The sequence below is a fragment of the Odocoileus virginianus genome, chromosome 26, assembly GCF_023699985.2.
Source record: "Odocoileus virginianus isolate 20LAN1187 ecotype Illinois chromosome 26, Ovbor_1.2, whole genome shotgun sequence".
Taxonomy (NCBI): Eukaryota; Metazoa; Chordata; class Mammalia; order Artiodactyla; family Cervidae; genus Odocoileus; species Odocoileus virginianus.
The window spans coordinates 40,541,350-40,559,642 of NC_069699.1; the positions used below are offsets into that span (position 1 = coordinate 40,541,350).

The 18,293-nt window shown below is 46.1% G+C and overlaps 1 protein-coding gene across 1 annotated transcript in view; it reads left to right on the plus strand.

Moving 5' to 3' along the window:
• IL17RD (interleukin 17 receptor D) overlaps positions 1-18,293 on the plus strand; it is a 68,171-nt gene that overhangs the window by 28,796 nt on the left and 21,082 nt on the right. The window contains exons 2-3 of the mRNA XM_020889699.2: positions 10,371-10,428; positions 15,138-15,263. Coding sequence (XP_020745358.2) covers positions 10,371-10,428; positions 15,138-15,263 — 184 coding nt within the window. The remainder of the gene's footprint in view (positions 1-10,370; positions 10,429-15,137; positions 15,264-18,293) is intronic.

Sequence of the window (18,293 nt, forward strand, 5' to 3'; positions counted from 1 at the left end):
TCAGACATCTGTGTCCCCAAATAAAAGGCTGGAGCCCTCTGTTGGGAAGGATAAGGGTCAGTGAGAAGTTTTTAGTGGTTTGAAGCTATGTAACAACTCAGACTCCCCCCCTCCTACCTATTTTTCCGATCTGATTCGTGTTTGAAAGCCTCAGGATGTTACTCAAACCTTCAGCACATCCTTGCATCTTGAGACCATCTTGTACTTCAGCCTGTGAGTATGCTTGAGTGGGACACCTGTGCTTAGGCAGGCTGCAGGCTGGGGGTCAGACAGCCCCTGACTCATGTTGTCTGAGCACTGTCATCTTTATCTGTTTTCAGCCTCCTTTATGCAGGGCAAGTAACAGGTACTCAGCAAATGTGAGTGGCCTGCCTGTAGGGGAACAACTCTAGGAAATCAACATGGAGACTTCATACTGTTCTCAGGGAACTAAGATTTCCCCCCCAGTTGGGAGAACCAAGACTGTTGAGAATTGCCCCTGGAGTGTTTGGTGGGCTGGAGGAGCAACTGAGGTGGGGGGTGGAGGAGAAGCTTGTTCACATGCTTGTTAACATTTGAGGGTCTTTGACAAAGGAAGTCTAATGCCCTGCCCCGGTCAGCCGGCGATCGCCCCCTGGGAGGCCCCCGTTGTGCACAGGAAGTCAGACACTAATGATGTTAGCCAGGGGACAAAGGCGCCCTGCCCGGGAAGGGCCTAATTGCTGTGTCCGGCTCCCAGGAGGCCAGCCTCAAGCTGTGGGGGCTGGGCAGGATGCGCTAAGTGTTAACACCTGGAGCCACACTGCTGACTTCCTGGTGCTTTTCTTTTTTCTTCTGTGTGACTGGGTTCAGGCACACGCGCAAGAGAGCACACACACGTGCACACGCAGGCGTGCACACACACACACTCCGGCTGCATCTCAGGGACACTTTGGGATGTGGTATCTAACAGACTAGTTGGAAGTGTTGGATCAGGAGGTCACAGGGCTGAGAACCAGGAAGCCTGAGTCCCCCCACCCGCCCGTGGGGCTTGGTGACTATTGTTTCACCTCTGGGTGGGCTGACCCTCTTCCTCTCCTCCATGAAATCTGAGAAAGGCCAGACCTTGCAAAGATGCAGATATATATTAGGAAGGTCACTGAAGTTTTGGCTGAGGACATTCTAGTCAGTACAGATGGAAGAGTGCTCCCAGGGAGAAGAGAGATGAGGGTCTTTACCCCTGTTCTGAGCCCGTTGGGGTCCTAGGGAGGCAGATGAGGGGTGATGGGAAGCATCTGCAGCACCCATGGGGTGTGTGTATATCTGAGCCCACACCTGGAGGGGTCAGTTGTATGTGGGGGTTTCTTCCCAGAGGAGGAAACCAAGATGCACCCCCTCATTTCTAAGTGGAGTCTCTGAATTCTTTGTGTCTAAACGTGACTCTGGAAAGCGCTCAGTGGTCTCTCCAGAGCTCTGGGAATGTCCCAGAATTGTTTCTGGGGGGGGAAGTTTTCCCCCAGGAATGCTTCTGGGGGAAGTGGGGTGAGGAGTGTTTCTCACAGGCGTCTCCTCGGGGCTCTAGAAACCCTTTCCCCTTAACAGCAAAGGGGTCATCAGCAATTAAGAGTGAAGACCTCCTGCTATGGCAGGAGCATTGCTGGGATGGCCTTAGTGGCTCATTTCCGGCAACCGGCCAAGCAGCCCTGGATCCTGAGCCTTGTCCCTCCCGAAAGCAGGCGATGGGAGGTGGCCTGGAGCACAGGGGACTGCCTTGGGTTTTTGCAGCCAGAGACAGGAAAATTTAAAAAGGATGCTGGATGGCTGTGAAGGGGGGAAAGCCACAAGTAGCTTATGAAAAGGGGTCTAATGTTGACTTGCTGCTTCCCGCTGTTATTTTAAGGTTTTTCTGTCCCAAGACCACCAGGTGGACAGAAATAATAGGCCGACAAAAGGGGTCGCCTTGCTTTATAGCGCAGCCTGTGATGTTTCAATTAGCACTAAAACCTGAGAGGGCAGTCTTCCATAATTTGCGAAGATGTGAAATCCACCTTGAAGGAAGCACATGTGTGGGGCATGCTGGGGACCAGCCTCACCGGAGGAGTCTGGGTCCCATGGCAACGCCACGGTCCCCCATTTCTGCAGGCATCTGTGCTGTAAAAGCAGAATTCCAGATGTGATACAGCGTTTGGAGGCTCCGTCCCCCGGCCTCGGAAACTGTATTTGAAGTCGGCACAATTCAGTCCTGGCTCTCTGTGTGGTCCTAAGGCTTTTTATTAGTAGTTTTGTTTTGATCCGAACATTTCCTCTGAGCTTAGGCATAACAATCATGTTTATAGCTTTAATTTTTTCCTCTGCTGTCTAATCACTATTTTGCCCTCGCAGGAAGATACTTTTCTTGGGCTTCTGGAGTGAAGTCTTTGTACCGCCTTTCCGAGTTAAGTTGAGGGCGAGCCGGTAGCCGATTGGCCGGGTGTGTGTTCGGGTGGCTGGTGTTTGCTTCCCTCTCGTACCCGGTATTTACAGAAAACCAGGTTATGTGTGTCCATGCGTTGCCCATGTGTGCTTTTGAAACTGCAAATATGTTGACGGTTACCTTAAGGATGCTGGTGCTTTAACATGCGGTTCTCATTTGTGTGGATGGGAGTGGTGTGTGCAAGTGGAGGGGAGAGGCCTGGCTCTTCGTCCAGAGGCATGTTTTATAGCTTGCTTTTAACGTTTGGAGAACTGGAAAAATGGAACAATCCTGTCTATTTGCGAGTATCAGCCACGAGAGAACATACCGCCCAGATTCTTAACAGACTCATTGGAAAAAACACTTGGGGTTTTGCTTTGTGAAAACCAGGGCGGCTGCAGAATTTTGTTATGTTTTTAAACAAGAGGAAAAAAGTCAGCATGTACGTGTGTGTGTGTGTGTGTGTGTGTGTTGATATCTGGGCTTTTACTGTATTTGCATGTTCCAGTGGCAAGGTAAATAGAAAATTATGAAGTCTGCAGCAAGGAAGGTTATATTAAAATGTATTAAATCCCATTTAGGCCACCACCATGTAGAAAAGTTGCTGTCATACTGCAATACATAAATGTATCAAGTCAACACTTTGTACACTTTAAACTTACACAGCATTATATGTCAATGATATTTCAAAAAAAAAAAAAAAGATAAAAAAAGAAAAACTGAGAAACAACGCATATAAATGCCCTCCCACACTTCTGTCTTTAGTGAATGGATTTCTTTTTCCAGGGCGGGCATGGAGGAAGGGCGAAAGAGTGAAAAGACGCTCAGATGAAAACTAGAGCTTTCAGTTTGATAAGCAGGACACATGGTAACTTGGCATAGGTTGGCTCCATGTTAGAGCTCAGAAACAATTGTCCCTTCAGCTTTCCTTCGGGGAGCGTGAAATTAGGAACATGTGTGCAATGATTAGCAACATGTCAGAGATGAATCATGATTACGGCTTTGGTCTGGTGCACAGGCGATGCTGTGGAGAAGTTATTTCCTACCTCCTCCAGCAAATCTCTCTAATTAGCTTAAGATCTCCGGGTCTTTTTGGGCCAACGTGGTAATTGCTGGTGGGAACCCACCGGCTCTCCCCCCACAGAGCTTGTATGTTCCCCACTAGACATCCAAGCCCTCACCTCCCTAAAGCAGACAGCTGGCTGGCACCCCGCGAGTCTGAAGTTGGTTGCTTCTAGATGGGGAGTGGGAGAGAACAGCTCCTGGGAATGTGGCGTGAATATCTCGGATAGATAGATCCGGGCCCAAGCTGGCTTTGTGATTTATTCTCCTTGTGTTTTGGGTTTGCCAGCATTCTCCTCGGCTTACATCACCTGGGGCTTCTCTGCCTTTGCTGGTTTTTGTTTTTTTTTTAAACTAAAGGTTTGAACTGAAGTAAGTGGGATCTGTCTTCATTTATGAAACCCTCTGAACCCGCATGAACTACATTGACCCCATGTTCTGCCTCTTGCCCTCGTGATGTCCACTGGTCACAGGCAAAAACGTCACTCCTCTTGTGCATTTTAAGCTTCACAAAGCTGTCTGCTATCTTTTTAATCTCATTGACACGCTTGTAAACCCACGGTGAAGGAAATGCTATGTACAATAGGATGTTTGAGTTGCCCTTAATTTTAAGTAGTTACTTGGTTGGTGTGCCTTTAAAAAAAAAAATCTTTTCAGGGACTTCCCTGGCAGTCCAGTGGTTAAGACTTCAGGCTCCCAATGCAGGGGGGTGCAGGTTCAATCCCTGGTCAGGGAACTAAGATCCTGCCTGCCTGCCGGACATCACGTGCCCCCCCCCCCCCAAAAAAATCCTTTCAGTTCTTCCTGACAAATGCTCTTACTCAAATTTTCCCCTAATCTCAGTTCACTGAAACTTCAGTAGCTTTCTTAAAGTTCCTTCACCACAATTGATTTGAAGGCAGTCTCACGTAGGCCTTACCGTTTGGCCTGTCTTCCATCGGAAAGGGGGCACTATATAAATCAGCACGGTCCTTTTCAAAATGCATTTTTCCAAAGTGGCACTTATGCTGTTCTGGAGCTGGAGTGGGAATGTTGCTCTGGAAAGTTGGTGTTTTCAAAAGGCCTGGAATCGCCCAGGGCCCCCCAGGAAACTGGCCAGCTGTCGGCCCCTGGTGGCGATGCTGGCTGCTCTGTATGGGGTCCCACCCCATGGCTGAATTTTGTGTCCAGGCCTTTGTGGGTTTTTTTGCCACCTGGGTGGAGCATGGTGTAGGTTTTTGCCTTTTTAATTTTATTCCTTTCGAGCACGTAAGGGTGTCCTTCCCCTCCCACTTCCAGAGTAAAAGCTGTTTTCTCCGTTCTCTTTGCGTTTGCTGCTTCTTTCTCTGCTTAGCATAGAGGGATCACAGCCCAGCTGGGGTGCCCCGGCTTTACTCCTTACCTCGCATGGGAACAAATTAAAAGCTGCCGTTAGTGCAGCAAGTGGGGGTGGTTGGTTAACTAAGAATGCGACACCCTGAGGTCACAGCACTGGCATTTTTAAGTAATAGGCAACAAGCAAGTATTCTTAATTTTCAGCTCATTAAATATCAAAACGGGTGTAGTAGGTAAAAGCTCAGAATTGTTTCCTGAAGAAACAGCTTCCGAAGCTGTTGGCCAGCTTTGTAAGCCCTTAAGGCCCCCGTCACACCAAGCTCGGACCTCCTGGGTTCCTGGGTGTATAACTGGCTCAATTATGCATGCATTCATTATGATGAAAAGCTAATAATTGTCAGGGGCAAGGGCTGACCGTGTCATTGGCCTTGGACGGTGGAGCCTGACCTAGTCACTTTGCCTTGAGTTTCTCCCCATTTGAGCAGTTTGCAGGAGTGGAGTCTCTGGGTCGCCCAGCTCCCACCACAAGCAGCAGCAGGACTCAGTCCTCCGTCTACTGGTTGGTGCCTCCTTCCACCTCGCTCTGCCCTGCACGGCTGCTGCTGCTCCCACCGTGCCCCCGAGGCCTGGCTGCTGGAAACCTCGTACCTGGAAATGCCACTTCCTTTGGGCATCCCCCTGCCTCCCTCGTGTGTCCCCTCGTAGCATAGCTCTCTCACTGTGTTTATTAGGGCAGGAGTCTTCTCAGGAATCATGACACAGCCATTGCTGCCTCTGAAATAACTGTTTCAATACGTGCCAGGTGCTGTGCAGAGCACTTGACACATATCGATCATCTCACGTGGTCCCCACACCAGTCCTTTCCAAGGAGCTTGATTCCAGCACTTTACAGCACTGAGAAATGAGGCTCAGAAAGGTTGAGAAGCTTGCCCAAAGTCACACAGCTGGAAAGTGAGGAGATCTGCAGACACCTCTGGCAATCCGAGACCGCATTCCCTTAGCCACTCTTCTACTCCAGATGAGCCCCCGTGTCCCTGCACAGACGCGTCTGTGTAGGATGGCAAAATCTACAGTGGCAGTGCTCACGGATCAGGGTTCCGCATCTGCCTGAAGAGGGGGTGGGAGAGGGCGCAGTGAGAGTGATCGGTCAGCAGGAGGGGAGAATGACAGCACAAGTGTGTGTGTGTGTGTGTGTGTGTGTGTGTGTGGCATTGAGAGGCAGTTCATCCACGTGGCAGTTGAAATTATGTAAGTCATTAGCTTTCAATTGCTGCTGTAATAAAAAGTTACCATCATACAACAGTGTAACCCAACTATACTCCAATATGAAGAAGGAAATGACAACCCACTCCGGTATTCTTGCCTGGAAAATTCCATAGATAGAGGAGCCTGGCGGGCTACAGTCCATGGGATTGCAGTTGGACACGCCTGAGCACGCGCGTATGTTCACACATGCATACTCCAGTAAAAGTTAATTTTAAAAAGTTACCACCAACTTAGTGACTTAAAATACTGCAAACTTATTATCTTGTAGCTCTTGACATCAGAACTCCAAAATGAATCTTCTGGGGCTGAAATCAAGGTGTCGGTGGCCTCTATCTGGAGGCTCTGGGGGGAGAATCCTTGCCTTTTCCAGCATCTAGTGGCTGAACTAACTGCATTCCTCAGCTTATTAACCCCTTCTTCCTCCATCTTCCAAACCAGTAGTATAAGATCTTTAAATCTTTAAACCATCTCTCTGCCTCTCTGCCTTACTGCCTTCTACGGCCATTGTCATGTCTCCTCTGACTGATTATCCCATCTCCCTCTTCTGAGGACCTTTGTGATTATTATTTGGCCCACCTGGATAAATCAGACTACTTTCCCCTACATTTCAAGATCCTGAAACTTAACGGTACTGCCCCTTTGTTACGTAGAGTAACATATTCATGCATTCTGGAGCGTGTGTGTGGACGTGTTGCCGGGGTGGTGGTTCTTCTGTCTAAGAAAACCAGTGCTCTGTGGGCCAGCCTGGTGCACTGCTGCTTAGGTGGGCCCTAGGACTCTGGAGCAGCTGAAGCATTTCTTGGGTGTGAGCTGAGGACAGCCTGGTGGAGTGTCTGTCTGAGGCATGTGCTGAGAAGCTGTGTATTTGATGACATCCCAGCGTGAAAAATCTTTACAGAGCACACAGGAGCCCATGCCTCCTGCTCGCATGATCAGCCTTGGTTGATCACATGGTCTTTTTATTTCTGATCTTCTGTGGAATTAGGATGACCACCATGCCTCTGCATTCAGAGAAGTGCTATGCCGGTCAAATTGTGGGGATGGATCACTGTGTTCCCATCAAGTGAAGTGCACGGGCAGGGACTTCCCTGGTGGTCTGGTGGCCAAGTCTCCGAGCTCCCAATGCAGGCGGGCCTGGGTTCGATCCCTGGTCAGGGAACCATATCCCACATGCCACAACTAAAAGATCCTACGTGTCGCAGCTAAGACCCAGAACCTGCCAAATAAATAAACAAGTAAGTAAATAAGTATATTAAAAAAAAAAAGTGTGTAGGCAAGCTGATGTGTCAGGAACACAGTGTGAGAGGGACTAGGCTAAGGTGAGAAGCCACAGAGGAGCAGGCCCCGGGTGAAGGGAAGGGCATTTAGGGAATATGTGTGTCCCCAGAACATATACTGAGCAGTCGTGTAGGCCCAGAACAAGGTGGGAGGCGGGGAGGGGAGTGAGTGACAGGGTAGGCAGGGGCCACGTCAGGAATGGTCTAAGTGGGGCAGGGAGCCGTCGGTGGGCTTGGAGCAGAATGAGGGCAGATTTGCATGTCAGGAGGTCACCTTGGTGGCCAGAGGCCATGCCCTACCCTCTGCCACCTGCCTCAGGTCAGGACCCAGGACTGGTTCTTGGCCGAGTGCTCTTCGATGAAGGTGGAATGCTCAGTTGGTGGTGAGTGGATGCCACAGGCAAGCCTCATTGTCCCTTGAGGCCAGGCCCCTGGGCCTGCCTCTGAGCAGCTTCACCTACATCACAGAGCCCTTATTTACAGTGATTTTGGTTTCTGAATACAGAATATAGTCCCTCTCGCTGTCTTGGTCTCCTTTCCATAGTGCATTCATGGCAAGTGCCCAATGAATATCTGTTAAAAATGTTGCAATAGAAATATAGGGAGAACAAGAGCAAAATAAAAAGCTGATGTGATTGGTCACCAAAGTCCTACACGCCTCAGGGCATGCTATTAAATGGAATGCATTTCCTTTTTGAAAAATGCTTCCTTTGCATGGCTTCATGTGGCCCTCCTCAAACTCCCATCTCAGAGGAAAGAATTGTCTTTTAATAAAAAGACAATTTGAGGAGACTCAGACCCAGTGGAGTGAGGTGGTTTGCCCTTGGTCCCAGCTAGAAGATGAAGGATTAAGGTACTTTCATTGGCCCCTGGATTACATTTTTTTCTTTTCCTCTCCTGAGACTCCCCTTTCCTCTCCATTCTAGCCCAGTTATTCTTCCCTCTTTTAAACTTCTGGTACGCAGTGTTCTTACCCTGGGTTTATCCTTTCTGACGTACTGTTTGTGACATTTCATACACTGTGTGCTTATTTATGGCCCTGTTACCATAGCTACATAGACCTTGTATGCCTTCTATACTGAGAGTTCTTGGAGGGTCAAGGTGTGGTTTGAGATTTGTCTATATGTGCTGTGTGTGAGTTGCATTCTTTGAATGAATGAACCACTTTGCTGTCAAGGGTAGGGATAATAACTTTCATTCACCACTGTACCTCATATAATGTTTGACTCATAGTAGATGTGTGTCAGCCACTCATTCATGTCTGACTCTTTGTGACCCCATGGACTATAGCCCACCAGGCTCCTCTGTCCATGGGATTCTCCAAGCAAGAATACTGAAGTGCATTGCCATTCCCTTCTCCAGGGGATCTTCCCAACCCAGGGATTGAATCCTGGCATCCTGCATTGAAGATAGATTCTTTACCATCTGAGCCACCAGGGAATCCAAGTGAATTTTGGTCCTGGGGTTTTGTATGGGAGGCGAAGGGTATGGCTTGGCTGTCTTGGGGGTCCTAAGACCTAGGGGTCGTGGAGATATTGTATCCTCTACTTCCTGGTCTCCTTCTGGTCGTGGTGCTCTGGTTGTGGCCATCTGTATGTTGGGCATCTTCCAGTTGCAGACTGTGGGCCTTCTCTAATCAGTAATAGAGGCATTTAAGGTTTGTATAAGGTATTAACACTTTGCAAAGTGTTTCAACTCGGGTGAGGAATTCTGGAATCTCATATATACGTGGAAGGGAGGATGGAAGGAGGATAGCTGGAGAAGGAGGTGAACCAGGAAGAAGGGGAGGGGAACCCCAGCTGATCATGGAGCTAATGCGCCATGATGATTTAGATTTTCTGTTAACCGTTTCTTCCTCACTTTAATTAGGACGAGGTGTGTCCATCCCTTTCTGCACAGCTGTGCTTTCCCAAGGTCTGTGTGTATCTGAGTCCAGGGTTACAGTTTCAGTGGGTGTGCCTGGCCTCAGGATAAGCCGAGTGAACATGTCTGCACCACATGGATGTGCTGGGACTGTGGCCTGAGACCCTGGGCTCTGTCAGAAGGGTTCCGCACATTGCATCTCAGTGTAACAACTGCCCATTAAATACCAGACTGCCAGCATATGGTTTTCCCCAGCATCCACCTCGTCGGGTGGAAATTGTAGCTGTGTGGTTAGAATATTTTCCCATCAGTTAGCATCTAAGAATTAACATTTTGTGTTGGGGGGAGAATCCTGCAATTCATGCCGAATGGTGCACTTGCTGACGGTTACAGAAACAGTTAAACCAGAATCTTAGCTGATCTTTCCCATGGTGGATAAGTGGTGGGTCAGGAAAAGGCGGGGCCACCAGGAGGATGCCGGGGCTCCCGTGTGGATGCTGTAATTAAAGTGGGAAGTCTGGCGGAGCTGTTAGCCCTGCTATTAGGAGTGCAGATGGCTAGCGGCCACATCACTGAAAGTCAGAGGTAGACCTTTTAAAAGTCCTTTCTTTTTCTTTTATGACCCTCCATCTATGTTCCAAGCATAGGTATGGAGGCAGTGAAGAATTTTCTCATTAAAAGTAACAGCTTATTCCCACACTCATTCCCACTCTTGGAATGAAAAACCTGTTTCCTCGAACTTTAGGAATTGCCTATCTGTCGTGGCTTAATAGGGCTTTTGGACGAGAGTGTCTGGTAGGCAAATTTTATAACCAATCAGTGCTCAAAAGTGGATCCAGCTGGACGGGCTCCAGCTGGCAGCTCATGGTCTCTCTCTCTCCCAATTTTACTGTTAATGAATTATTATTTAACCCCCAAACACAGAGCAGCCTGCTGCTATTGTTTCAGGGGAAGTGAGTATCCCTCATCCCTGTGGCCTGGCAGCTAGGAACCTCCTGGGCTGGAGGGAGTTGGGCGGGGGAACCGGGGGCGGGGGGCCACGAAGAGCGTGGATGTTGCTTGGTGACTGGCATGACTCTGGGTCTCTGCGATCATGTGTGCGTTTTGACTCCATGGGGATCTGGGCTGGAAAAGCAAGTTGACTTCACCCCTCCTCATGTTCTCCTGTTTTCCCACAGGGAGTGGGGCCGGCCAGCAGAAACAGCGGGCTGCACAACATCACCTTCAGATATGACAGTAAGTAAACGACTTGACCGCTGCAGAACAGAGCCCCCTCAGTGATCTAAAGCTTGCACGGCCGTGCTTAATCGGGGACCCTGCAGGTCCTCGAGTGGGGGGATTTCCTGAACTTGCTCAGGTTTGTCAACAAAGCCGAAGCAGCTCAGACTCACCTAAGCCACGCGAGTATGTCAGAGCTTGAATGGGCTGGTTGTCCTCCAGAGTGCTAAGAGCAGCTGTGTGGGGAGACCTCTCCTGCTTTCCTCAGGAGATAGCCGTATCCTTAGGAACAACCCAGATGCCCTTGGGCCCAGTAGGGGTCACAATCGCAAAGCACCCCAAGCACAGGATGCTTGAGAGTGATGGGGACCGTGGTAAGCTGGACAGCCCGGGTCTGGTCCTAGAGGAGCACTGGGTCCTCCATGCCAGCTCAGTCAGATGTGGTTTCCAAGAGGAGTGGGGAATTTGATTTCTTTTAGTTTGAGCATTCTGGCGGGGGAGGCATGCGGTGTGGCATTCAGGGACCTTAGTTCCCCGACCAAGGATTGAACCTATGCTGCCTGCGCTGGAAGTGCAAAGTCTCAACCACTGGACCACCAAGGGAAGCCCCAGCATGGACTTAAAAAAATATATATTGTATATTACCATATGTAAAGTAGATGACCACTGCAAGTTCTACGCATGAGGCCGAGCACTCAGAGCCGGTGCTCTGGGACAGACCAGGGGGATGGGGTAGGGAGGAAGGTGCGAGGGGGGGTTCAGGATAAGGGGTCACACGTCCGCCCAGGGTTGATTCGTGTCGATACGTGGCAAAAACACCACAGCATTGTATTATCCTCCAATTAAATAAATTAATTAAAAATGTATATTGGCATTTCCTTAAAAGTTTTCACGAACACAGAGTGGGCCGAGTGAATCTGTGTCTCAGATGGGCCCGGGCGTCTCCAGTCAGCCACCTCTGGTGGGGCCTGAGTTCTCACCCCATCCCCCACCTCATCAGCCGTGAACCATGGCCAGCGACTCCACTTTTCCAAACCGCAGTTTTCTCATCATGTGAAGTAATGATTAACTTCCTCAGCACCATTTTGAGACTTAAGTGAGGTAATGCTTATAACTGCTCATCTCAGGATCTGGCCTCAGTGTGCATTCAGTAACTGATATGTTACTATTAGAAGTCATTCCAACTGGAGCTGGAACCCAAGCACCTTTTGGGGCCCTTCTGTCAAGGAATTGGGACTTTTTCTGACCAAATTGTTTCCTGAGGGCAGGTTGGGTTTTTTTGTTTTTTTCTGATGAAGCACATAGAACCCCCTCTGAGCATCTGCTTTCATGCCCTAGAAGGTAATTATATAGAATTATGAGCAATTTTAGCCTTACGAGCCATAATTTATAGGTAAGAATGTTGACAGGAAGGAGATTGATTCATATTAGTGACTCCTGATGTTTGATTTGTCTCTTGGAGAGAATTATGAGTAAGGGCTGTAGGTCACACTGAGGCCTTTGGAATCAACACTACTGAAGCAGGGTTTTTGAGATCATGTGTGCAACCGAACAATTTTAAATACAAGTGTGGATGTCAAGTTCATGCCCACAGTTGCTGACATGGGTACTTTCACTGATGAGGATTTAACATGGGAAACTCAGATACTTCACGTCCATGATGCATGCATGTTCTGGGCAAATGCTGTGATGCTTAGGAAACATTTACAAGTCTATGAGACGATTTCAGCTAAGTAAAGACGTGTAAGGGATCTTTCTTTAGATTCGAAAGTTAATTTCTAATAATATGTTCTTGGTCCTGGTAGATCTTGTATTACATTCAAAGTTCAAAACTTTCCGGTCAGCTGCAAACAACTATTTGCATCTCTAATTTAATATGGGGTTTTGTGAAAGAGGATCCATACCTATAAAACTTAAAATGCCTTAGTGTTTCCTTCATGGGACTAGATATGTGGCCCCCATGCCAATGTCTATCTCTTGGTCATTATTTTCTTTCTGATTCTTTGGCATTTAATTAGAATTTAATTCACAACTCAACTCCTGAGACATCTGAAGCTAGGTTGCATTTTGGCCAAATGTCATTTGGGCATAATTATTTTGTAACCAGAATCCAAAATGTTAGAGTTGCTAATAATTGGATCCAGGCTGTGCAAAAATAGTTATTGTTTTCCATTGAAAAAGATCATTTATTTCTCCCACAAGAAGTTCCTGTTACTGCTCTGTTGACTGGTTACTAGTTCTGTTTGAAATAGCTAAGAACCAATTATCAAGTTTTCACCAAAAGTATTAAACTACAGAAATGTTACTTTTCTATTCCTTTGCTCTTTAATGTTACAAAGAAAGAAAATGTCTTGCCTTTAAGTCAAAACCAGCTCTCAGATCTTGCCTCCTTTTACATTGGATTTCTTGTTTCTTCTTCAGGCTCTGAGGGGGTAATGCCTGAATAGGTTATAATACATTTTTTTTAAATTCATAGACTTTATATTTGCATAATTGTATTTGCAGAAACCTAGAGAAAGCTGATTTTGACATTAGAAATGAGAAAAGAGGAAAGAAAAAAAATGACTTACTTTTGTCCATGAATCTTTTCCTAAAGCTGTTTGAAGTCAAAAGTTTTCTTTCATTATGTACTGTCCTGTGCTAAGTTACTTCAGTTGTGTCCGAGTCTTTGGGACCGTATGGACCTTAGCCTGGCAGACTTCTCTGTCCATGGGATTCTCCAGGCAAGAATACTGGAGTGGGTTGCCGTGCCCTTCTCCAAGGGATCAATCAAACTTGTGTCTCTCATGCCTCCTGCATTGGCAAGTGAGTTCTTTACCACAAGTGCCACCTGGAAGGCCCCTTCTTTCATTGTAGATCTCAATAAATGAAAATGTCTGAACTTTATATATATGGTGGGATTTTGTCTTCTTTTTTTTTTATTGAGAAGCTGGCCTCAGCCAGGATTTCTGCCGGTTAATACCTCTGACTCAGAACTTATTTTTTAGTCCAGCTTTGTGCTGGAGATAGAACGGCAAGAGCCTTTTGTGTGATCCCTCAGAGGTGGTGTTGTGTCCTGGCCTTGGGCTGATCACTGGCAACACTGCAAGCCACCCAGGCGATCACTGTAGCTACAGTTTCCTTGTTTGTTCAATGTGTGTGTTAAGCCAGGTGTTTCAACATTTTTCCCCCTATTTTAAAGTTCTCGTCTATCTAGAGAACACATGTAGAACACTTTGAGAGTGAATTTTCATCAGAAGTAGAATTTGGTTTTATTAATCATTAACATCTTTTCAAAAGTAATGCTGAAATGTAGAGGTGATTGTTTTTGAAGCAGATGGAGTTTGCAGAAGGGAGTGTGCCTTCTGTAGGAGTTAGGCAAAAAAGCAGAACACAAAGCAGAGTGGAAGATGGAGTTTCAAAGAGGAGGGGGGTGCTTTCAGTGCCTGTGTGTTGTGCCCTTATAAGAAGTTTTAAAGAATATCATGTGCACGTTAAAAGGCTTGCAAAAGTATCCATTAGATGTTAGCAGTTACTTCTGTGTGGTGGGAGGTTATGGATGACTTCTACATTTTTCTTATGTTCTTTTGTGACTTTCAGATATCTCATGAATGTTTTTTGTCTTAAAAAATGGGAAATGTGTGGTATAGTTTATGGAGAGGGGGGATGGGAGTGCCACAAACTCACCAAGCTTCTTTGAAAATACCTCTGAATACCTCACTCCCAAAACCCCCTGACTTCCGAGAGGATAATGAGTAGGTTTGAAATCTGATGGAAGACCTTTTGCATCAGATACTAAAGAAAGTCTCCAAGCTTAAATCACTGGAAAGGAATAGCGATAAAGTAGTGTAATTCTGATGTCTGTAGTGAAGGCTGGCGGCTCCCCCTGCACGCGTGGCTGAAACAGCCTGCAGCCATCCTCTGAGGTCCCCGCCTGGGTCTGGCTGGATGCTTCGGGCAGCTTTTTTAGGATTGTGCAGACTTTGAAAGTGTACTTAGCAATTCCAGGTGGCACAGCTGCTGCACGGGCAGGTGGCAATGAGTCACGTCCTCAGACAAAATCAAAGAATCAGTGGTTTTCGTTTTTTTCAAGCACCATGGGAGTGTTTGGATTCAGTGGGTATTGTGGGTGTCTTTGATGAGGTAGTGTTGGGAACAAAAGTTTTACCTTTGTCATGCTAGTTAACATCCAAGGTGCTCTGCTTATCACTAAATCACTTAGTCCCTTTGGCAGGTCCTAATAGGATTCTTTAATAGCCTGGCTGTGAATGACGCCCCCACGAGTTCACATCCTCCTAAGAGTTCCCCTTTCCCAGTCACCTTGCCCTCTTGGCTTCTTCTAAAAAAGAACAAACCCCAGATTATTTAGTCATTGTTTGGTTTCAGATCACTCTGTAACATTGGAAAAATTTTGAACTAACCTAACTTATTACTGATTTAGGTAAACTGTCAGAGATATAAAAAAGTGAATGCCTGATACAGCAAACTCCAGACCTTGCATAATCCTCCAACCACTTTAACTCAAAAGTGAGGGGGTGGTGGTGTTACACATAAACCCCACGGCAGCATCTTATAGTTTTCCCAGCAGCTAACCTTTGATGTCATCTGTGGGCTTTGAGGCACACATCTTTAAACAGAGTAGATTTGGCTAACTCCGAGCATGCTCTGTGTAATTTGAGAAGATGAACTTAGAAAAAGAAAGAAACAAATTTTTAAATCTAACTGTCCTCGTTCTCCCAACCCTCCAGACTGCACCACTTACTTGAATCCGGTAGGAAAGCACGTGATCGCCGACGTCCAGAACATCACCATCAGTCAGTACGCCTGCCACGACCAAGTGGCTGTCACTATTCTTTGGTCCCCCGGGGCCCTCGGTAAGTGGTCCAAGTGGAGTCTACGATGGTGGGTGGTACCCAATACGGAGGTCCTAAGTGCAGTGGCTTCCTGGGGCCAAGTAGGTCTTGACACAAGTGTGGCTTAGGTGTGCCTCTGAACAGACACTACTTGATTGTAACTCTGGCTGCGCATGCACACAGCTTCATGCTGTGCTTCATGGCTCATCTTTTGTTCCCTTGGCTGTTATCGAGAGAGATGTAGGTTTGTAAAATAATAGTGTGTGAATGGTAAATGTCACTGAGGTCTTTGCTTGTGTGTCTCAGCAGGAGTGGGGGGATGAGTGGCCTATCCAAGAATGTAATGGATTCAGGATCCAGCATTTCTGTGGCCACATGGAGATGCACCGGCCTAGCCTTGGCACCTTTTGTGAGCTGTCAGGACAACCCCAGTTTTCAGGAGAAATCATGGAATCAACAATTTTTAAATGTTGGAAATGAACTGAATTTATATTTAAATTGTATGGACTGAAAAAAAAGCCAAACAAACTAAACAGAAAAAAAAAAAAAAAACAACAAGCCTACATTATCTGGCCAGATTCAAGTTCGGGCTGAATCTGCTTGTCCTCTTTAATGAATTGATGATGCCCAGGATAGGATGGGGTAGTTGAGTGTGGGACATGGAGAGAGCTCATTTGTTCAGATGGACCTGGGTTTGAACCCAGGATGAGCTACCCAGGTGGCGCTTGTAGTAAAGAATCCATCTGCTGCTGTGGGAGATGCAAGAGACACAGGTTCAGTCCCTGGGTCAGGAAGATTCCCCTGGAGAAGGAAATGGCAACCCACTCCAGTATTCTTGCCTGGAAAAATCCCATGTGAAGAAGAGCCTGGCAGTCTACAGTCCATGGGGTTGCCAAGAGTCAGACACGATAGTGTGCACTCACACACACACACACACACATACAACCTCTAAGAGAAGCACTTACACCTATCTGAGCCTCAGCTTCCCCATCTGAGGCATATGACTTTCTCCTCATTTAAGAGTTAGAAACAGAGTGGATACATGCATATGTATAACTGATTCACTTTGCTATTCAGCAGAAGCTAATGCAACATTATAAATCAACTATGACTGAGAGACTTCACTTCACTCACTCCATACTTTCTCACTGGAGAAGGAAATGGCAACCCGCTCCAGTATTCTTGCCTGGAGAACCCCGTGGACAGAGAGCCTGGCGGGCCATGGTCCATGGGGTTGCAAAGAGTTGGACACGACTGGAGTGACTGAGCACGCATACTCCAAAAAATTGCAAAAATTATTGAATGGAAATGTACAATGGGATAACAACTTCGGAAAACCTTTTTGTATTCTCCTAAACAGTTAAATATGCATTACCACATGATCCAGCCATCTGACTACTGTTTACCCAAGAGAAAGGAAAGCATATATCCACACAAACATTCATAGCAGCTTTATTTTTAGTTGTCCAAAACTAGAAACATCCTGAATGTCCAGTGCATAAACTGATAGACTAGCTGAGGTGAGTTCACACAATGGAATACCAGCCAGCAATGAAGGAATGAAACCGTGATGTACTTAACAATGTGAATGAACTTCAAAATAGTTTTTCTGAATGAAATCAGCAAGACAGAAAAAAAAAAAAGTTGAGCATTGACACAGTCAATAAAATACAAACAAAGCTTTAGTGGCAAAAAGCAGGTTCCTAATTGCCTAGAAACAGAAGTGAGAGGGAGTATAAAGAGACAGGAGAAAGAATTTGAAGGTGATAGGTAAGTTCTTGATTTTAATGACAGTTTCATGGGTATACACATAAGTCAAAGTATATGAAAATGTTCTCTGTAAAATGAAACTAATTATATGCCAATTATGCCTCAATAAACCTGTTAAAAGTAGAAAAAGAATTAAGGACAACACACACACACAGTACATTTCTAAAGAGAGCTCTTAAAAAACACTAATAGTGTCTGTTGTTATCATCATCAGATCCCAGTCCTCAGGTTTCCTACGACATTGCCACCCAATCTTAGAACTTAAAAAAAAGTCTGACCAAGGAAAAAGTAAGATAAAGTCTGAATTTCTTAATCTAAATGGGGTAAATCTCAAAGGAACCAGATTCAGAAAAGGTGAGTACAGAGAGGAAGAATGTATCAGACCTATGGGCCTGACTCACTTCTCCATGTAAATACCACTGGGTCTGAATGCAGCAGGTTTTCCAAAAACAACATTATCTTAACATTTAAAAGGAAAAACATCCTCTGTGGATAAAAGAAAAGTGGTCATTCCAACATAAGGCTAAAAATGGTTAAAGGATTGGCCTGACACATTGCAGTCTCCTTCTTTAGAATGAAAGTAAGGGATGTGAGGAGAACTGACATGTGGAACCGTGAGGGCAGAAAGATGAGCTTTTTCTGCATGACAGTGTGTGGGTGGGGATGGCTGGATAGATTCTAGCAATTTCTATGAGATTCTGTTAAGGAGATTCCTTGGGAGATAGAAAAACACATGCATTAAGAGCACTCTGGGTTTGATCCAGCCTGGGCCATTTCATCCCTGTGTGACCCTGGGCAAGTCATCTAGTATCTGTACACCTCTGTTTCCTCATCTATAAAGTGGGGACAATACCTTCCTCTCGTGGTTGTGAGAAGGATTCAATCAGTTAAATAACAAGGAATAAATAAGTCCCTTTATTTTACTGCCCTATAAAATTGTAAACATGATCTAACTACGAGATATTATAATATTTTGATAAACCTGTTACTATAAGATTTACAGTTATTCCCAGACTTGGAATAGTGGTTTTCCAGGCAAGTCTTTTTAAATATAAGAACTGGAATCACCCACTCCCACCTCCAACTGATGAATTTGTCTGTAACTGTGAGATGTACAGTCTTACAGTCATATCAATCACCTGGCTTTTGTTTAAACAGTTCTGGCAGCATTGCATGAATTAAATCTTAGTATAAATAATAAGGATTTGTTCAAAAATATTTGCAGGGGAGGAATGGGAGGATTTCAAAAGACAAGTTCCTGTGAGATCTCCTGAATAGTTG